The sequence below is a fragment of the Sander lucioperca genome, chromosome 1 (assembly GCF_008315115.2).
Source record: "Sander lucioperca isolate FBNREF2018 chromosome 1, SLUC_FBN_1.2, whole genome shotgun sequence".
NCBI lineage: Eukaryota > Metazoa > Chordata > Actinopteri > Perciformes > Percidae > Sander > Sander lucioperca.
In genome coordinates, this window is record NC_050173.1 from 34977582 (window position 1) to 34999136 (window position 21555).

Sequence of the window (21555 nt, forward strand, 5' to 3'; positions counted from 1 at the left end):
ATGACTCTACATTTCTCACAGGCAATCTGATACACATGAAGACAATCAAGAAAAAACACAAGAGACATCTTGGAGCCATTTCGCCTTATTCCCCCTGTACGACTTTCACCCCCCAAGTTGCTTCTCAACTGGCATGGGAAAACTAAATGTATCAGGAGAGATAGTTTTAGGGTGACCTTGTAGCCCCTATCTGTTCAGACAAACAGTGCTCACATTATGTTCCAGACTTTGTGATTCTCACTTAGTTAGAATCAGATTCTACATGTGGGAATGAGATAAACTCCCTTTCAGCATTGTGAGAGAAAGCTAATAGAGAAGAAAATAAGACAAAAATATAAAGAATCATGCTTAAATTTCCCATTACACAGGTTGTGAAAAATCCCTTTGCCTTGTGGTAACAGTGCAGTTGGTAATTGATTAATAAATGCACACTAAATTGTCAACAAAATGATTTTGGTCCAGATCCTCTGGGAAAGTAAGTAGTCAAATGGGACTCTTCACAACCTGTTAACCCAAAAGTTTTTATAATGGCTTATAATGATATATATATATATATATATATATATATATATATATATATATATATATATATATATATATATATATATTGGCCAATAATAAAGCTATTAGTTAAACCCTTTATAAATGATACCTTATTAAACAGTCTGTTCTCATGAACCACACGTTCGAAAAGCTACAAAAAGTTAAGCACTGAAATTCGTATGATTTAACATGTTTTTTTTGCTGTGTGCACCACATTGACTGCTGCTATAAAGAATGCGGCTGGTGGTAGGTGGTCGGGGAGGATGGGTGGGCGTTAACATAGAGGACTTACAAGCCGGGGAGCGGAGTTCGCTACCTAGGGAAAACATAAGGCTTTCAGCCGGGAAATGCGTTTTCCTTGGGAGTGTTTTAATGCAAACCACGATCTTTTCCTGAACTTAACTAGTCGTGTTGGTGCCTAAACTTAACTAGTCGTGTTGGTGCCTAAACTTAACTAGTCGTGTTGGTGCCTAAACTTAACTAGTCGTGTTAGTGCCTAAACTTAACTAGTCGTGTTGGTGCCTAAACTTAACTTTCGTCGCTGCATAACGCTCACTTTTTCTTGCCTAAATTTAACCGTAATCTCTGCCGAAATGACTGGCAGCTCAAGGTGCTGTTCCCAGCGCACAGTCACCTATTCTTGGGTAACTAGACCAACTACCGCTGACCTGACGGAGGTCAGTACCACGACCGGCAGCTCGCGGTCCTCTGTACCCAGTGCACAGTCACCTATTCTGGGGTAACTGAACCACCAACTACCGCTGACCCGTTCACCACGACCGGCAGCTCGCGGTGCCCTGTACCCAGCGCACAGTCACTTATTCTCGGGTAACTAGACCACCAACTACCACTGACCCATTCACTATGACCAGGAGCTCGCGGTGCTCTACCCAGCGCAGTCACCTATTCTGGGGTAACTGAACCACCAACTACCGCTGACCCGTTCATCACGACCGGCAGCTCGCGGTGCTCTGTACCCGGCTCACAGTCACCTATTCTCAGGTAACTGAACCACCAACTACCGTTGAACTGACGTAGCACAATGCGGAGCACCGTAGTCGGCGACATGAAGCTCTGCTCGGCTTAAACAGCTAGCAACTGCCGCTCTGTAGCACAGAGCTTTGTAGCCAATGTCACGTGACCAGTCGGAGGTCTCCTATTTTCGTATTAATATATGTTTTTAGTGTGCATAACTTTTCGTAACATATCATACGAACCCGTTCATGAGAATGCGTATTAGAAAGTGGTACCCAAACAAGGATGCTGTCTGCTGCAAACATCAACAAAAATAAATCAGGTGTGACAATAAACCCATAAAGAGTGTCAGGCAGAGAGGAGAGCTGTGGCGTTGAATCCCACCTTTTGCCTTCACACATGTTTCAAGAGACAAACTCATTATCAGAGTCCCCTGCTAGACCGCTGGTGAGGTACACAGAAACTCTGCAGGGTAGTCCTCCACATACGCACTGTCTGAGTTGTCCAGGAAGATGACGGTCTCTTTCAGGGCACAGTCACATTGATAAGGGTTCCTCCTGGCATAGAGAATGTCAAGCTGCTCCAGTGTGCTCAAACTGCCACCTGTCTCATTTATCAATATAGTAAGCTGGTTACTGTCCACTTTTAGCTCCCGGAGCTGAGACAGGTTATCCAGAGAGGGGAGACGTATGAGTCAGTTATTAGACAAATAATTAGTAGTTTTTTCAGGGTCTGTGGTGGGTTGTTAAATAACTCTAGATAATTATAACTTAGATCCAGTTCTTCCAGAGATGTAGAGAACAACAAGTCAATCTCTGTAATCCCTGAGTGGAAAAGATTGAGCATCTTGAGCGGATTCATCAGGGGGCAGTGTGGATAGTGGATGATGGAGAAATTGTTCCTGCTGACATCAAGTTCAGTGAGGGCAGGGGTAAGACTCAGGATGGTGCAGAGAGACTGGAGGGAGGTGAGGTTGCTGCATCTCAGACGAAGAGATTTCAGGTACTTGAATGAAAGAAAGGGGCAATGTGAAATATTCTGCAAGCTGGTGACAGAGATGGGGTTCTCGGAGAGATCCAGCTGAGCCAGGTTTTCTACTCTATGAGCCCAGCTGCAGTCAATCTCAACCAGGCCAGAATGAACAAGAACGAGAGATTTCAGGGAGCCAAACAACCAGCGGTAGAGCGCCTGTAAGGAGGGATGGAAGAGAGAGGGGTTCCACTATTACGTCTTCTAGTTCAAGAGTTTTAATTGAAGATGCTTCTGGTAACTCTGGCAGGACATCTTCCAAACTCAGATTTAACTGGGACAGAAGAGGGATATCAGATTCACTGATAAATAAAGAGGAGATTGTGACATTGTTGAAAATGAGTTTATCTATCTGGATTAACTGAAGAAAAGTTGCATCCAATATATATTCTCGCTTAAAACGCAAAGAGAAGCAGCCGCTCCTGAAGTGACAGTGAGTCCCAAAAGCAGGAGCAGAATCAATTTTTGATTCAGTGTCATGGTAGGCAGGAGGACTGTCAGCAACACCTGAAAATGTCCAGAGAGGAGATACTATATTTAAAAAAAATCCCTCTTTTGCCATTGATGTCATACATCCCAAGCACTGCAAGCAGTGTTAAAAGCTGTGCTTATTCCAACTAGACAACTGTTGGGTTCATAATATAAAAGTTCTATGATCTCCTGTATCTACAACTGGTCCTTAAAACAGATTAAAAGAACATAAATTCAACATATGCCTTCAAGTTAAGCACTTTACCGTCTGATCAGTTTGGCTGGAGATGTTGACTACAACTGGTTACTGCGTTCCATGTTTTTATTCTTAGCTGACTTCTGGTTTTATGCTAAAGGGGTTCCCACTTCCCTTCCTCTTCCTCACACCTCCACCAAAACAAAGAGAAGACCAGTGTACTAGAACATACAGCACTTCCTCAAAGCAGGACTAAATTCCCCAAACTTATCTCGCCATTATGATATTTATGTCATCAACACAATGGTTTTCTTCTTTGCCCATCAGAACCATGTTAATTTAATTATATTGATTTGATGATAAGCATTTCCTCATTTAAACTGGCCGGCTTTGTTAACTTTGGGGAACGACTTTAACTTATGGGGAAATAGGGAGTGATAGGTGTTTGTAAAATGATGAACAAGTCAGGGAGAATGAGAATTAAAGGATAATTAAATTAATAAACTATAGAAACTGCTACATGTTTAGGTTTTTGAACAGGAAATGTATACAATAAAGTGTAAAAGTCCAGTGTGGTTCAGTGAAAAGTGAAACTTTAAACCAGAAAGAATGGTAGAAAAGTGAGCAGTGTCAATGCATCTAATCAGGTTCAAGTTTATTTCGGCCTTACTTTGTCTACAGCGTCAACAATAACTTTATGGTATATATATATATATATATATATATATATATATATATATAAACATGACTAGGGGTTAAACATATGTGTACTAATGCAAACAGAGTTGTTAGGAAACCTTTATTTAGCCTTCTTAACACAAACACCTTCATAGAAAAGTCACGTCTTTGTTCACAACCTTTAGAGGGTCGGTTTACCCAAATCACAAAAACAACCATATTTTTTTCACTAAACTCTCATAAATATAGCCATAAAGATAGTTTTGGTTGGGTTAGTTTGTTGTGAGTGTGGTCTGTGGATTATCAGACTAACAAAGGACATTGTTTCTGAAACGAGTCTAGCTGTTTACATTTTTAAACATAATATTTCAACGCTATATCCACCATAAACATCCCATTGTTGTAGGGTGGAGGCAGACACCTCACAGGCGACATTTTCAAACCTGAACTACCTCCATCTCTAGATACTAGTAGAGGTAAAAGAGAAAATATGTAATTTGGGTGATCCAACCCTTAAAGCATTCTTTAAAGATAAACACGTTTAAAAGACATACTTTAATATACTGTAGATGATAAGAACATCTTTATGTTAAAATGTCAATGTGAACACCCCACAATTTACTTTAATAAAACACAAAAATTAAAAGCAATACACTGTAACAGGCCTCTATTGATTTGATTTCAAGCTACCAGCAAAATGATAAAAATCAAGAGATTACATGGAAGTGTACTAACTGATTCTACTTAAAGATAACTTTGATTCTTGTGTCTGCAAAGCTTGATGAAAAGAAACACCCCACACTTTGCTGCATTTTCTTCACTCATCTGGAAAAAAGAAAAACACAACATGTGATGATGTGTAGCAACAAACACAGGTTTATTAATAAACATCTTAACTATTAATCCGCTAAAAAAAAAACTAATTTGAGGCACTCACTGTCGATGCTGATGGTCTTCTGCATCAGCCTGGGCGCAAACATCATGCGACGAGGATAAACTGAGGCTAAAATGAACAGGAGAGAAAAATGGCCCAATGAAGTTTGTCATTCATGAAAAGCTACAGATCAGATTCGTTGAATCAAAAGTCCTTTAATCAGTGTCTTCTACCTTTCTGACAGTCGGGGCGGCCGCGCATGGTGGTGCCCTCGATGACTGCGCCAGTCTGGTCCACACACCAGCAGTAGCCAGTGGCGTGCCAGCACTGCATGGGCTTGTAGCGGCCCTGCTCGTCACACTGGGGCTTGTAGGAACCGATCTTGGAGGCTCCAGGTGCTGCCTCCATCTGGCATTTGGTCTTGATCACAGAGGCTGAGGGATGATGGAAAGAGTACAGAATATGGGACATTAAAGGCCTGTTTGGTGTTTATTTCTGGTGACTGCAGCCAAGTTAATGCTACATTTTGGGAAATATGCTCATGGACTTTCTTGCTGAGAGTATATATATATATATATATATATACATATATATATATATATGTTATATGTGCATTGAATGTGAAGCTAAACGCCTGTTAGCTTAGCATAGCACAAACACTGGAAACAGGGAAAAAGCTAGCCTGGCTGTGAACAACCTTCTCTATAAATGCTCTTGAACGTGACAGTAGAAAAAATATTTGGTATGCAATTGTTAACCTTTTTGCAGCAAAATAATGAACATGGTTGTAAAAGTTACCTTAAACAAGCACTGGTATGCATCCTATAAACTCCAAGCGTCACTTTATCGCTGCTCAGCATAATCTCTCATACATCAATATTGCCATAGTAATATATTACAGCCACAGTCCTAAAACCCATTACTGGAAATGTAGGAAAACCAGCATCTACTGTAACAGCACCAGTGTGGATCAGAGCTAAATCTGATATCAGCTAAACACTCAAATGTAAAGGAAAGAAAGTTGCAGTAACCTGATGCAGCTGTTGGGGGAGCAGGACTCTGCTGGGCCATCTGGAAGATCAGCCAGTAACGCATCCAGGACTCAAAGCTCTGCAGAGTGCAAAATGTAAAAAAATAAAAACATGACTGACTAATTTAATTCATTTCTATTTTACTTTTAGTAGTCTTGATGTAAATGTTTGTGAAGCTTTACCTTCCACTCGCTCTCATTCACATGCTGCTTCAGGCTCTGCAGGTTGGCCAGGAAGGTCTCATTGAACTGTGGCAGCTGGGAGTCCTGTTCGAAACATGACCAGAGCTTAGTGACAACACTTTAGACGTTAGACACATCAGCCATGTGAATACACACAGGATACAGAGTGCAACATACCTGCATGAGATCCTTCAGCTGCGTCTCCACGCTGACAAGAGTGTCCTGCAGTTTCTGATGGGCGGGAACACAGGAGTCAAATGTTTGTTCAAATTCATGTTGAAATATATTCAATCATTACACAACATCCAGGACAATATTTGAAATCTTAAACAAGTCTGTTGCCACCTAGATAGAGTTAAATTAGTTGTATTTTATAGGAGGCAGGTGTGAACCTACAGTCATGGGTGTCGTGGTGTCCTGATCCAAAGTGGAGTCCATCAGCAGAGGAAGGCTGTTCATGGGCATCTGCATCCTCATTGGAGCCACAGCTGTAAACAAACAAACAAAAAGATTAATTGGAAAAAAAAAAAAAAAAAAAGTATGACATTGCAAAAAATGTGTAAAGAAAAAAGTGCAAAAATAATGAAATTTGGGGAGAGAATCTCTGTGTTTGCCTAAAAGCCAATGAACATCTGATTTGTTGTTTGTGGTTTGAAATACACACAAATACCTTATCTAAAATTCCATCATTACACACAGAAAAACATTAAAGCTTCACAGAATAAATAAATACATAAATAACTTCAACTAAAACATATACAAACAAAATTCAAACTGAATAAAATGCAGGCAACACATCATCAAAGCTCAAAAGGATGCTTTTCATCACAACAACACCGGATGTGTTATATTATTATATAATAGTAAATCCATATGACACAGCTGGTTTCTCCCCTATGAATCACCAGCAAAAACTGTTGTCTGTCCAGCTTTCAGAAGAGAAGTTCCGTAAACTAAGCAAACTTTCACTTCCCTATTCACCTCCTTATTCCTACATCCTCCTTCTCCTCCTCCCCCTCCTCCTCCCCCTCCTCCTCCTCCTCCTCCTCCTCCTCCTGTCTTACAAACTACTCCTCATTAATGACATATTCCTGCTTGTACCACCCTGTCTGATCATTAGGACTTTAATGCCTCTATTTACCCTGGGATGAGCGGGTCATCTGTTTGCCCATTCTGTCTGTGTTCTTCTGCAGCGAGTGGATCTGCTGCTTCTGGTCAAACACCATGTAGGCAGTGAAGACCTGGCTGGCCAGCAGCAGACATGCCAGGGTGGTCAGGCCTGCCACCTTCAAGGCACGCCTGTTAGAGCCCCTGAGAGAGAGAGAGAAATAGAAAGAAATATGTTAGGATAAAGCAGCACCCATATTCAGATAGACTAAAAGTGAGATTAAATTGTAGAAAAGATTCCAAGGTATAAAATTTACTTGGGGGCATTTCCAAAAGTGCTATTTGTGAAAAAGCCCCATGGATATGTAAACCATTACCCATATTCTAAAGAAAGGAAAACCAACATATCTCGTCATCAAGTCCTGAGACCAAAAAATAAAGTCAGCCTTTTTCTCTGCTGCTTATAATCAGCCAATAGAATGTGAGCATCACTTGTTACTAGGCAGACGCCTTCTCCTGGTGTTTATAAAGATGTACACATACAACTACTCTTTAGCCTATTCAAGATGTATGAACAAGTGTACAAAATATGTTTTTTCTCTCACAAAAAGGTCACAACTGTACACTTTTTCATAAATAGTTTTACTACAATGAAGTAAAACTACAACTCAGAAACTCCATGTAGTTACTGTAGCTACTATATGCAAACAATGTCATCTAACTGGACACTTTTATTAAGATGTTAATATGTTAGTTATAATTTATCTTGAGTATATTATTAAAACTAAATACATAACAAAATAGTCAGTGACGTAAGGGAAATAATAGCTTACGCCTTATTTATCCCTCACAAATAACTAATATTTGTCATACATTAGAGAGATTATTAAGTTAAAAGACTCATAAATCATGTGTATTTCTAAGTTGGAATGTAAAACATTGGCCAATAGCTTTTCGCTGTGCTTAATCATGGACCAATAGTATGACAGCATCACCCGTTACTAGGCAGACGCCTTCTGTGAAGCGTCCGAAATGAAGGTTACTAATGCTTTACAATATAATTAATGTAAAAAATTAAAATTAAAAAAAAGCAACCATATCAAATATTGGAAAACAAAAACTCAATACACTAAAATATATTTTTTCATGAACTAATCTGATGAAAAGATGAGACTTCAATTATCATCGCATTTAGGAATAACAGAATCTATAAACACAATTTAAACAAATAAGTGTTATTCCTGTAGCCTATATTAGCCACTAATTTCAAATGTAGTAGTTTAATCCAGCTATACACAGAGGAACAAGTACTTTATTAGTAAGGATTAGAATTTTATTAATGGTTCCTCTCACCCTGTGGGTCCTGCAGGGGCAACAAGAACTTCTTCACTGCCCGCCAGACTCCCTCTGGCCAGGGGAGCATCTTCTCCAGATTGGGCCATCTTTTCTGCAAGTTTGTCTCAACTTCTTCAACAGCAGCAAGAAAGTTAATAAAGTCCGGCGGGTCAAGTAGATAAATGGTCTGAGAAATGAGGAAGGAATACCAGACAGGTTCTTTCGAAAGGTGAAGGGATGTGGAAAGTCCCCGTTTTAAAAGCGCTGTGGGATGGCTCAGTGGAGCTGTGAGAGCGTGCGAGCTGTGATTGGTCAGATTATTCTACCATCACTTGTTGATAGAGGCAGACAATAGTGAAGGAGCGTGGGTTTATTTATTTAAATTATTAAAAAGTGCTAATTCTAAACAAACACTGTCGATTCAATTCAATTAATGTAGATTTAATCCCAATACATATTGTTTTTATTACCACTATACTTATATTAGATATATATTGTACTAGAATACTTTGTGAATACTTAAATACATTATCCCTTTTAGCAAAGTGCTTTACAGGGTAAAGAAATAAACAATAAAAGGCAAAAATCAAATAATAAAAGTATTACTACTACCTCCAATACCAACAATAACAGAGCAACAATACATTTATAATAACTACCTAGAATACCTTTATCATTTGTAATCATGCAGACATTAATTGTATTTTAACTTCTATTTATTATTATTCTTAAATGCAGCAATTACCTTGCACAATACAATGCACCTTACTTCCTGGAACAACAACTATGTATAGTTCTTTGGTACATTTTTGGTGTTTTCCCAAATAAGGAATTAGAATTGAAAAACATTGGCCACATTGACATTAATCTATACCCTGGGTTAGGTTAACCATCAGAACAAAAACCAAAAGTGTATTTTGTTGTAGAACCATGCTTTATGCGAGAGAGATATTCAGGGCGTTTTGTTCTCTGAAGTACCTCACCATGAAGTGAAAGCAAAAGACAAACCAATCTAGTTTTCAGCCATGTTCAATCCAGACAGTGATGTAAGTTTCTAGAAATCTCTGCACAAAAGCACCCGCCATCATCCGGTTTGCTTTGAATTTAGAGTGACGCTCAATTAAATAAAATATTTAATATAATATGATATGATATATGATAAAAGAAGGGCAAAAGATCCAACTATTGAAAAATACAGTGGTGTTTTATTTGCAAATTAAAAAGCACCGACAATATTAGTTACACTGTAAAAATTATTGACAACAATTACAAATCTTTATCATACAGTCCAGGAGATTAGTACCATCATTGCCGTTATGTTATCACTTAATACTTTATATGGAGAGACTCAGTACCTGTGTACAATAGTTGGCAGTGAGAGGACATGAGAGGAAACAATCTTAGCGACACAGCTCCGCATGATGAAGTAATCCAAACTCCCCTCAGTACAGCACTGACATTTCACACTATGGGAATGTGCTGATGGAGAGTGTAAACCCAAACACATTCAATAATTTAGGTATACCGAGGGTTGCGTATTATGTACATTACAAAGTCATGAAATAAAGGACCAACATGTGCATTGTTATTACATCAGAACATTGTACAAAACTATTGCAATAAGAGCAGCTTTTTGTTATCTATGCTTGACATCTAGTTGCAGTGGTAACACCTTGACCGACAACCAAACGTCTGTATGGTCTCACTGGGCCTACTGTTGGTTTGCCTGGCAACTTTAAACGCTTTTTCCCAGAGACAGCTTTTTACCCCAAAATTAAACTCCACTACTAAAGGAAATGAAACAAAATATAAAGACAAAATATACAGTTTTGACAACAACAAAATTAAAAATTCAATGCTGAAAACAGATTTGAAATGAGCAATCTTGTTCTGTACACTATCTAAATCTCTATGACCAGAGTGTGTAATTAAACATACAGTAGCTAGCTTATGATCTTCTTCACAGATTGTAGTAGGATGCATTTTGTTAGTGTGCTTTCCAGTAACCTGTATGTTCAGAATCGATGTCCACTTGAGTGCCTTAAATATTGTGCTATCAACATCTATCCTACTGTACCTTCTCTAGCCAATTTAATGGTCATGGAACTGACTACAGAGGAGGCTGAGCCGAACAGTTTGAACAAACAAGTGTTGTATACACCTGGCCTATATGAGAAAACTGAGCTAAGATGTTTAGTTTTGGTACATTCTACAATAATGCATTGCTGTCAGCATTATAGATACGTTAAAACAAAATCTGAGAAAAGAAGACATAAAACCTTAAAAAAAAAAAAACGAACCCTCAAAAGTCCACGTGGTAATATTTTAATGAAGATTCTGTCCTGGCACTTGTAAATGCGATAACTAGATTCTACCAAAGCCTATCGAGTAAGGCTACAACATGCAGCCTGAGTCAAGACTCCAGATGTCCCATTTCATCTCCTCTCATACAAACACTTACTTATGTCAAAGGCATTTGCAACCAATGTCTCTCTGTCAATCAGGCTGTCATCCATTTAAGTTAATGTTAAGTTGCCTGTTTTAATGTGCTCCTAACACCACAACTCATAGCTGGAGACACAGGTGATGTCGTGATCATTGCTTCCACCTGTTTCCCAGAGCTGAAACTTACGACTGCTCAAGCTTCAGACGTTTTTTTTTTTCCTTCCTTTGATTTTCGAGATGAAGTTCATGCGAAGCAGAGAAGGATTGATTAGGAGAGCACGGACGTGATTATCAAACCCTCAAGGTCCCTGTTGTGCGTCATCGAGCCTTTCCTTCTTCTGCAGGACACAGCGGAGGCCAGTTTTAGGGCATCCATGGTCCTGGTTTGTCCTGCAGGGGAGTAACAGCATCTCGAAGCTCAGGGAGGGAGGGGATCGCTATCAGCTGCTGAAAGCAACTACACTCTCTCGTTGCTCACCATCCAATGTTGTCCTGTTCATTTGGGAAGATCACAGTTGCGTTTTGAGTTCTGGTTGGGTATCCCATCCTCTAATTTGGATATATTTCAGTCTCTTTCAAAACTATTTGGGATCTTCAACATTTCAGGCCACTCGGGCAGAGTTCCCCAGCAGGGCGGAGCAGTGGTTCAGTGTGTGGAGCTGTGGTCTCCCCCTGTGGTGCTGCTACCTGGTGTGGACCAGCTCTTCTCTGAGCCAGCTGGGCAGCGGCTGACCCATCCTGTAGAGCAGCTTGGACAGCTCAATGTTGTGATCCCTATAGTACTCCCTGAGGAAGCCCTGGGACTGAAGGAGACAAAAGGAGGTAAGATGAAAACCCATTTACAAAAACATTGTCAAAAATAGTGAAAATGAAAGGTGAAATATTAACAGATGATAAAATGTATTTCTTAAAACAAAAGTCTGGCAATGATCATACCTCAGGGTCCATGTCAGGGTACCTGCGCCCTTTACTCTTCCCCAAACACTTGGTCTTTCCTCCCTCCAGCAGCTGACACCAGAAGCCTTTCTTAGGGTCAAACCTGTACATCGTAGATACATAAAAGAATGTAATACAAAGCTATAGAATACTTAGCGTTCAAATCTACAGTTACCAGTCACAACCTTCCTATAGTTACATCTCATTTATTTGGACATTTTATGCCTTTCTTCGATGGCTCCAGTAGAGAGATGACAGGAAACGAGTGTTGCGGTTTACAGTCGGCATCTTTACCCCTAAGTCTAAAAAATGTTCCAAAGTAAAAGCCTTGCAACAGATTGTTGATTTCTACAACAAAATAAGAGCAGAAACTGATTTCTACTAGACAAATAAAATGAAGTCTTACACATCTGCCTTGTAACACCTGAAACTTAACTCATTTGGAACCCTACACATGAAAAGTCTAATGTAAGATAGAAAAGTAGTGTAGTGAGGTGCTGATTAATAGAAGTAGACTAAAATAGAAACGTGCATATGAGTCAGAGTGTGCGACACCTTTTTCTTACTTAAAAGATCTGGTGTAAACTATGGAGTGTATAGCTATAAATCAATCTTTAAATTGATTTGTAAACATGGCAGTTGAAGAAATCAGACTGTGAGTGATTTAAAGTTAAGAACGATACTCACGCTAGGATCTTGTGGTAGTTGATGACGTTGACCAGGGCCAGATACTTCTGGATTTTATCCATGATTGAAGCAGGTTCAGTCTTCAGCATCTGCCCATCCAAGACTAACAACTGGGTGAGACACAAACAGTACCCAAATGTCAGAAACCAAGCAGGACAGTCTCGTGCGTAACAGCTGTGAAAAACACTCACATAATTATCACAATCATTTTACAAATTTAAAAATGCTCCAGGTTAAAATTTACAAATGTTCTTTTTATTACAACAATGGCTCCCTGAAAATCTGCTGATAGACTGTTACAACTTTTTTAGTATATTCATTTTGGGGCAACAAGAGCGTGTTTTTCTGAGCAGCTCCCTTCCCTCATAGATAGATAGATAGATAGATAGATAAATAGATAAATAGATAGATAGATAGAAAGTTCTTCCCCACCCCGACCTGAGTTAACTGGGCTGGTTACTGTATACTACCCATTACTATGTGCATGAATTCACCCATGGTACCTGGCTGGAGTGGTAGTAGTTGAGCCAGCGCTCCAGGTGGATGGCGTACCAGCCTGGCACCAGACAACGATTCTGGAGGACCCGTAGTTTGACTGGAGCGTCGTGGCCTGCGGTGATGACGTTGTGGAAGGAGTATTTCAACGCTACCGGGTCATCGTGGGCTCTTTGGTGCTGTGTGCAGAGTTAAGGGGGATAAGTCTAAAATAAATTCCTAACTATATAACAATGACTTGAGACAAAGATGAACAGAGCAGTGGGTGTTGTGTATTTACTTTAGAGTTAACACTTTACATGATAAGTTTTTGTCTGGTTAAGGGTTGCCTGTGACAGACCTGGTACCAGGAGTAAGCTCTGTCCGCTGGGTTGATGAGGATGGTGATGATCTTGGCTTTGGGCAGGAGAGCTGCAGCCCTCTGAGCAGCCACATCAGAATCAAAGTAGTTGGCACTCTTCTCAAAGTAGTAGTCTGAACTGGTGTTGGAGGGCAGAGGGAAGTACTCCATATACCTAACACACAACAAACACAAACATACTAAGTGTTACAAGCAGCTATAGTTGATCTGGTCCAATTTGCTCTCCGTAGATAAGGACAATTTATCTGCACACTGTGTGGGTGACCGGCCATGTGCAACAGCTTGTCACCTCGCATACAAAAAAATAAAATAATAAAACACATCTAGCAGCACGTACAATGTTAATATTTGAGCAGCCCACTCACATAAATATCAAGCCTGCCAAGTAAATATTGTTTTGGACTCGTTGTGCTGTGATGCATGAAGCTTCTCATTGATGCAGGTTTCAAATCAATTAAACCTTCAGGAAACTTAAAACAGTGAATTTCTAACTTAATATGGGTTAATGGTGTTGCTGGTCTTGCTCTTAGGAATTCCACTAATGGAATGTTTGTTGTTGTGTGGGGTCTTGGCATCATTTGCATTTTGATTCTTGATTTGATTTGCATTAAATAGAAACAGCCCTAGCATTTTGGGGTATGAAATTGAAAGTAAAGTAAATAAACTATAATGTTTTTAATGGTTATTTAATTTTTTATTTTTTTTTGTGCACAATATTTCACACACATACACACACTCCTACATATAGATAGATATGGAAAATGTTTCCGGTATATTCAAGTTTTACTGAAGCAAACATATGTTTATTAGAACTACAACAACCATAAATATATATAGGGTTCGGCTTTGGATTCGGCCGAACCCTATAGATATTCGGCCGAATATTTAAGGGTTCAGCTTAGGATTCGGCCTACATATATTCGTCTTATATAGGGTTCAGCTTCGGCCAAACCCTATATATGTTCGGCCGGATATATATATATATATATATATATATATATATATATATTTATTAGGGCTAAAATTAGGGCAAAATAACGCGTTAAAATTAGGGCAAAATAACGTTAATTTCGATTAATTAATCTGAGAAAAAATAACGCAGATTAATCCATTCCAGCCGTTCTAGCCACCATTGGACTGTAAAATGAAGGAGGGAGACGAGAATGTGCTGCCTGGATCATTAATTTTAACATTTAATTTAATAACATTTACTTGTAAAAATCTTCTTCCTGCCAACCCTGGCTACCGAAATCTGATGCCACTGATATGTCTGCGCTCTTCTGATGCTCTGAAACAGACGGCAACACAAACATCGCTGCACATGACGCTAGTTAACACTATACTCGACAGCCATAGACATATATAGAGTAGACTCTATATATGTCTATGTCGACAGCAGCTAACGTTAGCCTACCGCTAGCTAGTAGCTGGATTAAAAAATGCTGACAGCTAACGCTAAACGGTGTAAAGTTTGACTGTGTTTCAGCCGTCGGAAAAACAACACAGACGGTGCGTTCAATGAAACTGGTAAACTACAGCCTCGTGGTGCATTTGAAGTTATTGTAAATGTCCTTTTCCCACCTGGTGGTTGTTTTTGTCGTTCAACAGCAATTTACTAGTGAAATAAGTTATTGTTATACATTATTATTAAATCATTTAATTTTGACCATATGGCCTTAGCAATAAACAAGCCGTTCTTTAATGTCACCAACTGTTGTTTAGTACCCTTTTTTTCTTTTCTTTTTTTACTTTCTGAAAAAGTATCGGTTCAGGCACCGTTAATTATGTATGCGATTAATTTCGATTAATTAATTACAGAGTATGTGATTAATTAGATTAATTTTTTTAATCGATTGACAGCCCTAATATATATATATTCAACCGAATATGTATAGGGTTCAGCCGAATCCTTAGCCGAACCCTACATGTATATTCGGCCGAATATATATATATATATATATATATATATATATATATATATATATATATATATATATATATATATATATATATATATATATATGGTTTGGCCGAATCCAAAGCCGAACCCTAAGCCTAAATTAAAGTCATTTTAGCCTGTGCTGAAAGCAACACTGGTACTGGCGCTGTTGCATTGGAAATGACAACATCCGGTCTCTGAGTCTTTCGGAGTCTCTGCACCATCATTGCCGTCAGGGAATGACTGTAACGGCACTGTAGCGACACCTTCTACCTATATATAGCATAGTTATGACATCACAACCTTACAGAAGTCCTGACGTCTCGTTTGAAGGCACAGTTTATAATAATGCATTTTGATACTTTCCTAGTATTTAGTTAGCACCTTGACCTGCTTTATTTTTAAAATAAAGACATAGAAATCGGACTTATTTACAATATGGGACCTTTAAAGTAAAGTGTTACTCCCTCAAGCCATGATAACTATGTGCTTACAAAAGGCCACGTCCACACGTACCAAAACAATCTTTTTTTTTTACCCGTCTTCCCTGGATTTGTTTCAAGAACAGTTGCGTCCAAACAGATCCATTTGTAAAAGACTCAACATGCTACTTCATATTCCAGGCCTATTAGGCGCCGCTGTTTCTGCTACAGAAATTCACCAAAAACGGAGAAGAGCATCGTCACTTCCACTTCCCATCATAACATGACTAGACTATAACGTTCTCTTAATACATCCATGGACTATAATAACTTTCACCACTGCTCATTTTTATAAAGGCTGCCGCAAGAAAACGTGTCTTTGTTTACATTGTATAATATGCTGTTGGATTGCTTTTTATTTTGCAATTCTGTCTGCCATTGGACATGATTGCAGCACGCTAGCTAACATCGGCAGTCAAACAAACATCAATGAGCCAATGTCTTTTTGATAATCTACACGTTTTTCTTGCAGTAGCCTTTCTACAATAAGCCGTGGTAAAAGTTACTATAACCCGTTCAAGGAGTTGTTAAGCAGACAGATTAGCTAGCTAGTTGATAAGTTGTCTACTTCCACTTTATAAACAGCTAACTATAGCAGCTAACGTTAGCTACGTCGCTGCTGTAGCGGTCAGCTACTTTAGCGATGTTTAAGGTTAGCTACATAACGTTAGCAATATATCTTGTGTACAATCCAGGACCGGCAGAACAGAGGGAAGTGTCAGGGAGCAGAGACAAAGTATTTAGATGAAGTGATCTGGTTTGACCATGGAGATGGGATATGCTCGCTTAGCTTCACCGCAGTGTGTGTGTGGCCGTGCATTAGTGCGGGACTGCGGGTAAGAGGTCGAGGCGTGTGGTGATGACATCATCGACATGGACGTATTCGTCGTCCAAACGAAGCCAAAAGAGAGCAGTTTTCGAATTGTTTTACCCTGAGACCAGGTTTCAAAAAAGTGCGTTTTCAGGCAGTGCGTTTACAGAATTTGTTTGGACAGGTGGCCTAAACGATACTAAACATGTGCGTCTGCATCAAAAAGCGTCTCCGTGTGGATGGCCCCTTAGTTTGAAAGTAAACCCGATTGAAATGCTGAGAAAAATGTACGAGAAGAGTTAATAAACTCGCAAAATTAATGTAAAAAAACCAGCTAGTTAAATGTGGTTGGTAGCTGGTAACTGCTTCCCAGCACCGTTACCAAACACTGGGGTGTGTCTGTGAAGTTTCTTACCAGTCAATGCCTCTGTGGTAGTTGTGCCCATTGAAGAACTGGATCTCCTCAAAGGTCTCCTTGCTGGGGTAGTTACTGGTCAGGTCAGGGTGCATGCCAAGAAACAGGTAGAGCGCTGTCGTCCCTGAGAGTGGAAAGAAAGAACAAAGTAGTGTAAAAGAAAAAAGGTGAAAGAAAAAAACAAGAAGTTTAAGAGAGTGCATATCCTGTTAATCTACTACCTTTGATTTTCAAAGAAAAGAAAACTCATTCAAACCACTTACAACAAGACAGGACATCTGCTTTGAACTGAAAGATAAACTGATCTAATATTTTCCAAATCCATCCTGTAGGGGGTGTTGAAGCATTGCGTCTTACCTGTCTTCTGAGGCCCGATGACGAGCAGTTTGGGGAAGCGGTCACATGTTTTCTCTTTGGACCAGATGTCCTTGTGCCTTTTGTCCTCACAAGGATCCTGTAGCCACAAAATAGATAAACAATCCTTTGTTTTAAGTGCAGTTCTTACAGAAATTTAACAACAATGTCAATTTAACAATACAAGAGAATGCAGGTTAAGGTTGCTTGTCAGGCACTTACCAAAGGAGATGCATTTAATATGTTAGGGTGGGTAACTACATTGCTCTCCATCCATCGATAAAACAATGTATGACTCATTGCCAAAATCATAAAAATGCTGTGTCTGCATATAGTATGCACTGCAAAGGATCCAATCCATTACTGTTTAATGTCATATTTTAAGGCATACAATGTGTTTTGTACAGCACCTTTGTTTGCTATATTGTGACATTATTGCCGCATTCCATTACTGTAAGCTGTCACAAAATGACTACTGAATGCAAATTTAATATGTAATGAATATGTAAATAAATTATCATCATCATAATCACCTGCCATAGTGGATCTCTCTCAGAGGGAAACAGGCTGAAGTACTTCTGAGCCAGCTGAACAGGTGGCAGGGTCTGCATCTTCAGGTTGGTCCACGTCTGGAGGAACGTCACCAGGCTTTTAAAGGTGTACAGGCCGAGACGATCGTTCCCGTAGTTGGACAGATGAGTCATGAAGATACTAATCTGTGCATGGGAAGGAACAAGCAGAGTAAGAGTTATTAAAGGGGATGAAGGTAAACTCCATATTGTGGAATGAACTGTGTAAATGGCACACTATTATTAATATGTACTATATTAATTTAGCTGGAGCTAAAACAATTAGTCTTTATTTCATTGATTTGTCCACTGACAGAAAATTCCAGACATTTGATTGTTCTGGCTTCTAAAATGTAAATACAATTTATTTCTCATATGGGACATGTATCATTTGTAATATCTATGTATTATCTTTGTTCACTGTGGGTCCAATTAAACAAGTAATTGGAAGACATATTGAGCGTCAGGTGATCATAATTATTTGTTTTGCTAAACTCTAAACAGACTAAACAATGCATTGATCCATCAAGAAAAGAATAAACAGATTAATTGTTAATGAAAATAAGTGTTACTTGATCAACTAAATTTGACTTGACCATTTGTATCACTATACAGTATAATTGATTTTAACTGTCTCATCAGCATTAGAGCAGCTCAACTATTAAAGGTTAAGTTAACAATTTTTAACTTTAAGTCTGAAAACAATAGGCTGGTGCTGGCGGTACATTGCATTAAGAGATCCCTTCCTGTGGACTTTGTCACTGACAGAAACTGATCTCTTCAGGGCCGGTATGAACAGGAGGACAAGCAAAACCTGTTGCAATGTTCATATGAGCACCTGTTTTACTATTGTTTTAAGAAAATTGTGAACCTATCCTGAGGCAGTGTCACTGACATGCCACTAAACCACACGTGAATGCTTCCCTTTCAGGTTTATACAAATGCACATTGGGAAAGCGTTGTGGAGAAATGGATATAAGGGAAAGACCAAACGATGATGAAATTAATTGAACAAAGGGTGCTTCTATAGTTTGGACATGGTTTGTTTTAAAAAAGTCAGGCATTGAAAGGAATGGAATTATCTGCAGACTGCAGTGACATTTGCTGCAGATATTATAATAAAAGTAACCTTTTTTTATCATCTCAAAACAAAACGTACTGACGAATGCGGCTCCAATTAAAGAAGCGCTCAGTGTGAAAACAAAGAAAGCACAATGCAGACATCACTGCATGAGTCACCGACTAGTCATTGTCCCGTCCCTCGTTTTTACACCGCCAGTTAAATGGGTTTCCAAGTGTGCAAGACAAAAAGCTGTGCCGTGTGGATGTGTATTTGACTCACAGGGTTCAGCAAAACAGTGAGGAAGAGTTCTCCTCCATTGATCAGCTTGTCCAGTTCATTCGGACTGCCTGGGTAGTCTTTATAGAAGATGGTGTGTGTGAAAAGACCACACGTCTGCCTGGGTAGCACCTGTGATATAAACAAACACAAAGTTACCAAAAGGACAAAAAAGGAAAAAAAGAAGGAAGAACAAAATGAAAAAGAAATCCCAAAGAAATGCATTCACACAAATAAACACACACACCATCAGCCCTCCACTGAAAGCGGAGCTGTCAATACTCCAGGCGGTTCCCCCACACATTGTTTGCTTTCAATAACATTCATATTATGCAGCTCATCTAGCCAAAGTAAACCTCTTATTCACTCTGAGTCTATATGGAAATTCATGGAAATGCGTTTACAGTTTGGAGTGTCAAGGGAACTGAATATCAATCATCAGTAAGCAGTGGAGACTGTCCATTCAGACTGTGCTATCTCAAGGACGGGAGTCGAGCTCTGAGACCACACAGGCCGCCTGAATGCCAACACTACAAAGGAACTGGACTGAGGCCGCACTGTTTCCCATCAGTGCTGAAGGTCAGCCTGGCAAACAGATAGATATGATTTTTATTTTTTTGAACCGCTTAAATGTAATCTATTCAACTTTAATTCTGCTCTCATAACTAGATTATTCAACACCAGCTAGCGATGTGTGATTGGTTATGTGCAGACACTTGCTATGCTGTTGACAAAGATGTCATTCTTCGTTATGGTGCTGAGGCCTACTGGGCAGCACTACTCAGACAGGTGTCTCATGCAAGACTGGTTCACTTGACTACACCATCATCACACACTCGGTAGAAGAATACAACAGTCCAGCAGGACTAATGAGATGATTGCCTTACTCAGGACTCATGTTGCCTCATTGATATATGGTAAATGAAAATAAGAGTCTGCTCAGTATCTTTGGGGATAAGACTTAAGAAAAGCAGAGGCGGAGAGGAAAGGAGGATGATGGACAAATGCAGGATGGAGAGTAGCCGCTGGCCATGAGAGAAGAATAAGAACAAAAGAACTGGAGGAGGTGGAGAGGGAGAGATAATGAATGACTGAAGGAGAGCATACAGTATGTAGATGGCGAAAGAGAACCCTAAGAGGGCTGAAAAGATAATGGCTGTTAAGAAGCAAAGTGGAGGGAAAGCAACGGGCCAGAGGTAACAAGATAATGATGCCTTATGGATGTCCAGTGTGTGTGAACAAGTGATCTTACGCTAATGCCGCTGTGGATAAAACCTCGCCGGAAGCGAGCAGGCTTCAGGTGTGGGTATTCCTCTGTGCTGGTGACCTTAATGCCCCACACCTTCTTCCAGGCATCGTACAGCTGCATGTGGACAGGGTAGACGCCAGAGTGGTGGGGCGCCACCGCATAGCCCATATTAGTGGGGATCCCATGCTCCTAGAGGTTAAGAGAAAACACACAAGTGAGAGTTAGGAGGCAAAAAGAAGGGAGAATGAAAAGGTCAACCCATCAAGCTTCCAAGATATTGAAGCTATAATTTATTCCTTAAGATTTTCATGAAATCAAACCCCATTTTTGATACTGTACGGTCAGCATATTTTCCACAATAGCTAATTAATGCATTTACCTTCAGCAATTTTCTCTCTAAATAGTAGTCTTTATTGGTAGTGGAGGAGTCCACCAGTCCCACACTGGATTAAGATTGCGTACACAAACACGAGGAATTCACAATAAAACGATTAATGCGTGTAATCTCACTGTTTACAGTTTGCTCTCTTACAGTCGCATTAGAGTTGTGTTAAGTTACTGCAAATGCAAGTGGAACATCCTACTGCTGCTGCTGCTGCTTCACGTTAAATGTGTTTAAACAGGCGAAACACAGGGTGAAAAGAATGCCAATGTCATTTTTGTCCTCTCTCTGTCAGCGGACAATTTAGAACTTTTGCAAGAGATTAATGGAACAAGAAGGAGCTGCCACAGTGAGCTGTTAGACTGCACATCTCCAACCTGAGCAAGCTAACAAACTCCACTGTGTCCTCCTGTTGTGTCCAAACATTCTCGCGATGTGTGACTCACCATGGCAAATTTCTTGTTGAGCAACATCTGCTCGGCCAGCACGGACTGGTTGTGGAATAGATGGGGCTGCATGTGGCTCCACATGTGAGGAAACCACCAGAACTCCTTCACGTAGGAAAGCAGCAGGTCATCTCCCAGGTCTTCCTCATCAGCTCCTGGACATGACAGAGAGGGTGGAAAGGAGGGAGGAGATGGAGGAAGACGAGAGAGGTTAACAGAAAAAA

The 21555-nt window shown here is 39.7% G+C and overlaps 2 protein-coding genes across 6 annotated transcripts in view; both read right to left on the reverse strand.

The window, feature by feature from the left end:
* Positions 1 to 3997: 3997 nt before the first annotated feature.
* cd74a (CD74 molecule, major histocompatibility complex, class II invariant chain a) lies at positions 3998 to 8708 on the reverse strand. Of its 3 annotated transcripts, none has more exons than XM_031319497.2 (9): positions 8440 to 8708; positions 7124 to 7290; positions 6376 to 6470; positions 6157 to 6210; positions 5980 to 6063; positions 5798 to 5876; positions 5000 to 5200; positions 4830 to 4895; positions 3998 to 4717 (listed from the first exon to the last, which is right to left on the reverse strand). In XM_031319497.2, exons 1-9 carry the CDS (start codon positions 8526 to 8528, stop codon positions 4710 to 4712), a joined length of 843 nt encoding a protein of 280 aa, XP_031175357.1. In that variant the 5' UTR covers positions 8529 to 8708; the 3' UTR covers positions 3998 to 4709. The 3 variants fall into 3 exon arrangements, with proteins under 3 accessions (XP_031175357.1, XP_031175356.1, XP_035863694.1); XM_031319496.2 differs by having other exon boundaries at positions 6376 to 6467; positions 7121 to 7290; XM_036007801.1 differs by having other exon boundaries at positions 4826 to 4895; positions 6376 to 6467; positions 7121 to 7290.
* An 898-nt stretch (positions 8709 to 9606) lies between these two features.
* ndst1a (N-deacetylase/N-sulfotransferase (heparan glucosaminyl) 1a) overlaps positions 9607 to 21555 on the reverse strand; it is a 45965-nt gene continuing 34016 nt past the window's right edge. For all 3 annotated transcript variants that reach the window (XM_031319420.2, XM_031319421.2, XM_031319422.2), the window contains exons 5-15: positions 21332 to 21486; positions 20507 to 20692; positions 19258 to 19386; positions 17880 to 18062; positions 17350 to 17446; positions 16993 to 17116; positions 13325 to 13499; positions 12993 to 13163; positions 12490 to 12599; positions 11803 to 11905; positions 9607 to 11669 (exon numbers count right to left, since the gene is read on the reverse strand). In XM_031319420.2, the coding sequence (XP_031175280.1) occupies positions 11550 to 11669; positions 11803 to 11905; positions 12490 to 12599; positions 12993 to 13163; positions 13325 to 13499; positions 16993 to 17116; positions 17350 to 17446; positions 17880 to 18062; positions 19258 to 19386; positions 20507 to 20692; positions 21332 to 21486 (1553 nt within the window). In that variant the 3' untranslated portion in view covers positions 9607 to 11549. The remainder of the gene's footprint in view (positions 11670 to 11802; positions 11906 to 12489; positions 12600 to 12992; positions 13164 to 13324; positions 13500 to 16992; positions 17117 to 17349; positions 17447 to 17879; positions 18063 to 19257; positions 19387 to 20506; positions 20693 to 21331; positions 21487 to 21555) is intronic.

Bases quoted from the DNA above. Each gene is read 5' to 3' on its own strand.
- cd74a (XM_031319497.2), bottom strand. From the start codon at position 8,528: ATGGCCCAATCTGGAGAAGATGCTCCCCTGGCCAGAGGGAGTCTGGCG. The intron at 7,291-8,439 runs GTGAGAGGAACC...TCTCTCTCTCAG, and splicing joins GCCCCTGCAGGACCCACAGG to GGGCTCTAACAGGCGTGCCT. The intron at 4,896-4,999 runs GTAGAAGACACT...TGTTCATTTTAG, and splicing joins CCGCCCCGACTGTCAGAAAG to CCTCAGTTTATCCTCGTCGC.